This window comes from Terrapene carolina, unplaced genomic scaffold (assembly GCF_002925995.2).
Source record: "Terrapene carolina triunguis isolate 2854851 unplaced genomic scaffold, T_m_triunguis-2.0 Scaffold641, whole genome shotgun sequence".
Lineage (NCBI taxonomy): Eukaryota > Metazoa > Chordata > Testudines > Emydidae > Terrapene > Terrapene triunguis.
In genome coordinates, this window is record NW_020664992.1 from 1,151,347 (window position 1) to 1,156,178 (window position 4,832).

The window sequence follows — 4,832 nt, forward strand, 5'->3', positions numbered from 1 at the left end:
GACATCAACACCAAGAAGGAGGACATGATGTTCCACAAGATCTACATCCAGAAGCACGACAACGTCAGGTGCGGGGATGGGGAGCTGGGTGCGCGGGGACCCCCAGGCACTGTTGGGGGGCCCTGTCTGGGGGGCTCCTCTGCACCCGCGAGAATCGCCCTGGGTAACTGAGGCCCGGCCTGGGCCCCTGCGACAGGGACCCGCTGGCGGCAGCTAGGCCCCAAGGGACACGCAGGGTTGGGGGGGCCTGTGGGGCTCTGGGGTTAGGAGTGTGGGGCAGGCGGAGCTCCGCCTTGGGGAGCAGCCCCTGGGTATGGCAGGGTGGGGACCTGCCCTGGAGGATGCTTGGCTGAGGCAGTGGGTATTGGGGTGCCTGGCGGGGCACTGGGGGGCGTCTGGGGCACAGGGAAGGGGGTTGGAGGTCCAGGCACTTTGGGACCTAGTGGCTGAGGCGGGGGGAAGTGTCTGAGTCTCTGCTCGCTCTCCCCTCCTCTGCAGCATCCTGTTCGCAGACATCGAGGGCTTCACCAGCCTGGCCTCCCAGTGCACGGCCCAGGAGCTGGTGATGACGCTCAACGAGCTGTTTGCACGCTTTGACAAGCTGGCCTCGGTGAGCGCGTTGTGGGGTGCTTCGTGTTCTGGGGGGCGGCAAGCTGGGGGCTGGTGGGATATGGGGGGTGGGGTAGGCTGGGAGCAGGGTGGGGGGCTGGCTGGGGGTGGTTGGCAAGGGGGGGCAGGCTGGTGGGTGGGGTCTGCCTGTGGGCTGGTGTCACTGGGCAGACCCCATGAGCCCCCCTCTGCCCCTCTCGCAGGAGAACCACTGTCTGCGGATCAAGATCCTCGGTGACTGCTATTACTGTGTGTCAGGGCTGCCTGAGGCGCGGGGAGACCACGCTCACTGCTGCGTGGAGATGGGGGTCGACATGATCGAAGCCATCTCGTGAGTTGCGGGGGGAAGCCCTGGGCCAGCCGCTCACATCGTCGCACCCACGTGCTTGTGCACTGCACGCAGCCCCCAGCCTCGTGCGTGGCACGCACCGATGATGCACAGGCACCTGCAGTGCACGGTGCACATTTGCCGTTGGTGCAGTGCACGCTTGCCCTATGTACAACACACACCGTGCACCTGCTCCGTCCGTTGATGCGTACGCGCTACACCCAAGCCACGTGCTCCGGGGGCTCGCTCCGCTCACGCAGGCTCTCCCCGACTTGTGCGGCAGACCAGGGTCACGCCCAGAGCTGGCACACTCAGGCAGGATGAGGTGCGCCCCCTCCCCCCTGCCGTGCTGCTCGCGAGGGGCCGGATGGTTCATGTCACCTGCCCCGGACACATCTGTGTCTCGCCAGCCTGGCACAGCCGTGACTTGCCATTGTTCTCTCCATGGCGAGCAGGTCACACCCGCTCCCTTGTGCTCTGGGGTCCCCCTCTGCTGCGGGGGGTGGGCAGGTCTGACGCTCTCTGTGCCCCCCCAGGCTGGTGCGCGAGGTGACGGGGGTGAACGTGAACATGCGGGTGGGCATCCACAGCGGGCGCGTGCACTGCGGGGTGCTGGGGCTGCGCAAGTGGCAGTTCGACGTCTGGTCCAACGACGTGACCTTGGCCAATCAGATGGAAGCCGGAGGCAAAGCTGGGTGAGTGGAGGATGCGGAGGGGGGGGGCTCACGGCTAAGAAGGATCAGACTGGGGCAGTGCCTAGATGGGAGCCCCCTGGGAAACAGCCTGCTCAGCAGGGGGCTCTCTCCCCTGCAGTCAGCGCTGGCCCCTCTGTGGTGCCAGGGGAGCTGTGCTGCAGGGGGCAGGCGGGGGCGCAGTGGGGCACTCACCCCAGTGGGTGCAGGGGGCTCAGTGGGGTGCTGGGGGCACTGTACTGCAGGGGACAGGTGGGGGGCTCTCCCCAGCAGTCAGCGCTGGCCCCAGGGCAGCGCTAGGAGGCTGCACTTCAGGGGTCTCAGTAGGGGGTGCTCTCCTCGCAGTTCCCGCCTGTGGCTGTGGGTTAAGCAGCTGCTCTGTCCTGCCCCGGAGGGTGGGGGCCCCGTCCCGGGGACTCTCGCGCTGGGGGTGCGGCGGGTTAGACAGGGAATGGGGGGGCATGACTCTTGGGCTCAGCGTCCTGCCCTCCTACCCCCCACCCCAGGCGCATCCACATCACTTGGGCAACGCTTCAGTACCTGAACGGGGACTACGAGGTGGAGCCCGGCCACGGGGGCGAGCGTAATGCCTACCTCAAGGAGCACAACATCGAGACCTTCCTCATCGTGGGCTGCAGCCAGAAGCGCGTGAGTCTGGGAGCCGGGCTTGGGGGTGGGGGCGATGCGTCCCCGGCACGGGGGGCCGCCTCTCTGGGGGGTGAGCGTTCGGGGGTGGGGCTGACTCTAGTGGGTGCTGGGTAGGGCAGGTGCTCGGGGCGGGGGCGGGTGCTGGGTGGAGGGACGCTCCAACGGGTGCTGGTGGGGTGCCTCGGTGGGGCCCCTCACCCTGCGCCCTCCTCTCCCCGAGCAGAAGGAGGAGAAGGCTATCCTGGCCAAGCTGCAGCGGGCGCGGGCCAACTCCACGGAGGGGCTGGTGCCGCGCTGGGTGCCCGACCGCACCTTCTCCCGCACCAAGGACTCCAAGGCCTTCCGGCAGATGGTGAGTCGGAGGGGGGCAGTGGGGGGGGTCTTTCTCTGCCCGGGGGCGAAGGAAGGAAGGAAGAAGAGGGTCTCTGTCAGCTGGAGTCTGGGCCTGGCCTGTGGGAGGGGTGGGTCTCGTTGGTCTGCATGTCGGGGGTTCCCCTAACCAAGGCGGGGGGCATGTGGGAGTGGGGCCCGCCCATGCATTGACCCCTCTGACACTGGTGCTCCATGCCGCTTCCAGGGCTCACTCAGTCCTGTCTGGAGAGGGGAGCTCCCCCCACCCCTGTCTGCCAATGTGCCCCCCCTTCCTGCCCCTCTCCCCTCACTCCAGCACTTTGAATTGGTTTTCCCCAGCTCGCTTCCTGCCCCCCCTGGGGGGCTGCGCTGGGAGCGGGGGGGGGCAGTTCATCCTCATGGCGCATGTATGGTTGGTTGCTATGGAATGGCTTGTTTGCACAGTTGCCATTCTGCCCTTTGTTGTCATGACGCCAGGCGCTAGGGCATGGCTGGGCTCTGGTGTGGCCCCAGGCGCCAGGGCACAGTCTGCGGCGTTTGCCCTGCCGGTTGCTTTGCTTCGGTGCATCGGCATGGTGCCGGTTGCTATGGCGCAGTCCAGCATCGGTTGCCATGGAATGGCTCACTGTCAGCCTGGAGCTGGTTGCCATGGAGCCGGTTGCTATAGCACAATCTCTCATCTGTGCAGTGCCCGTTGCCATGGCACGGCTGGACGTGGCTGCCCCGCTGGTGCCTGGGTGGGCAGTGTGGTGGGGCAGGTGGGCCAGTACATCCTGCGCCGTGAGCCCGTCTCTGGGCCAAGCCATGGGGCTGGTGTCTGGAGGTGGGGAAATGGGGTGTGGGAGCCGCACGGGGCCACTTCTGCTGGTCCAGCCAGACTGTGGAGGGGGGAGGGGCAGAGCCCTTAGATCCTTCCTGCCTTGCATCTCCCCCCTCCCCCCCCTCCAGTGCTGCCCAGCTCCCTTCCTGTGGGGCGCAGGCCCAGGGGCGCAATGCTGCCACCCCGCTGTAGGTCGCCAGGGCTCATCGGCTGGTGAAGGGTCCCCCCCACATGCCCTGCCAGGGAACAGCACCGGGAGCTGGGGGAAGGCGGCACGGGGGGTGGGGGGGATGCGGCTGTCCCAGGGGAGAGGATGCTGCACCGCGGGCATTATGATGGCCTTGTGGATGGAGACCCGGACTCCTGGGTCCTGTCTCTGGTGCTCTGCCCCTGCTCTGGTGCGACGCCTCAGGCAAGTCTCTGCCTCAGTTTCCCTTCCTGTCCCCTGCCTGTACACAGCACAATGCCTGGGGGGTGGCGCACTCTGCTGAGTGGCAGCGTTAGCTTGGGAGCAAGGGGGGCGGGATCAGTAAGAAGGATCTTGGGGGGGGGGGGGGGGGGGGGCGGGGGGGGGGGGGGGGGGGGCCCCCCCCCCCCCCGCGGGGGGGGGGGGGGGGGGGGCCCCCGGGGGGGGCGCCCCCCCCCCCCCCCCGTGGGGAGGAGGAGTGACACCCTGAATCTCCCCTGACACCCTCTCTCTCTGTCTGCAGGGCATCGAGGACGCTAGCAAAGACAAGTAAGTGCGCCCAGCCCCTGGGGGAGCCCCTCACTGCAGGGCCCAGGAACCGCTGCCCGGATGGCCCCGGGCTGGGGCATGGAAGGTGCCCCGAGGGGGGGTCACAGACTCGCAAGCTGCAGCAAAAGCGGGGTGGCAGGCTTGGGGGGGGAAGGGGGCAGCAGGGGGGCTCCTGGCGCAAAGGGGGACAGGGAGGCTGCTGTGCTCACCCCCCCCCCGTGACCCCACAGCCGCAGCGCGCAGGAGGCCCTGAACCCCGAGGATGAGGTGGACGAGTTCCTGGGCCGGGCCATCGACGCCCGCAGCATCGACCAGCTGCGCAAGGATCACGTCAAGAAATTCCTGCTGACCTTCCAGACGCCAGAGCTGGAGAAGAAGGTACTGGGGCCCTCTGTCCCACCCCCCACCCCACCCTGCCCCCCCGCGGGGGCCCCCTGTCCCCCCCCCCCCCCCCCCTTAACCACCCGCCCCCCCCCCTCCAGCAGTAACCCTGCCCCCTCTCCCCACAGTACTCCAAGAAGGTGGATGATCGCTTTGGGGGCTACGTGGCCTGCACACTGCTCGTCTTCTGCTTTATCTGCTTTATCCAGTTTGTGATGTTCCCACGGTAAGTCCAGTCCCCCCCCCCCCCCCCCCCCCCCCCCCCCC

General features: G+C 68.0%; 1 protein-coding gene across 1 annotated transcript in view; it reads left to right on the forward strand.

The window, feature by feature from the left end:
- The window catches only part of ADCY6 (adenylate cyclase 6), a 25,824-nt gene that overhangs the window by 12,648 nt on the left and 8,344 nt on the right, over window positions 1-4,832 (forward strand). Inside the window, exons 5-13 of the mRNA XM_029913447.1 lie at window positions 3-68; window positions 499-610; window positions 813-940; window positions 1,474-1,632; window positions 2,136-2,277; window positions 2,501-2,629; window positions 4,159-4,184; window positions 4,415-4,562; window positions 4,694-4,791. Coding sequence (XP_029769307.1) covers window positions 3-68; window positions 499-610; window positions 813-940; window positions 1,474-1,632; window positions 2,136-2,277; window positions 2,501-2,629; window positions 4,159-4,184; window positions 4,415-4,562; window positions 4,694-4,791 — 1,008 coding nt within the window. The remainder of the gene's footprint in view (window positions 1-2; window positions 69-498; window positions 611-812; window positions 941-1,473; window positions 1,633-2,135; window positions 2,278-2,500; window positions 2,630-4,158; window positions 4,185-4,414; window positions 4,563-4,693; window positions 4,792-4,832) is intronic.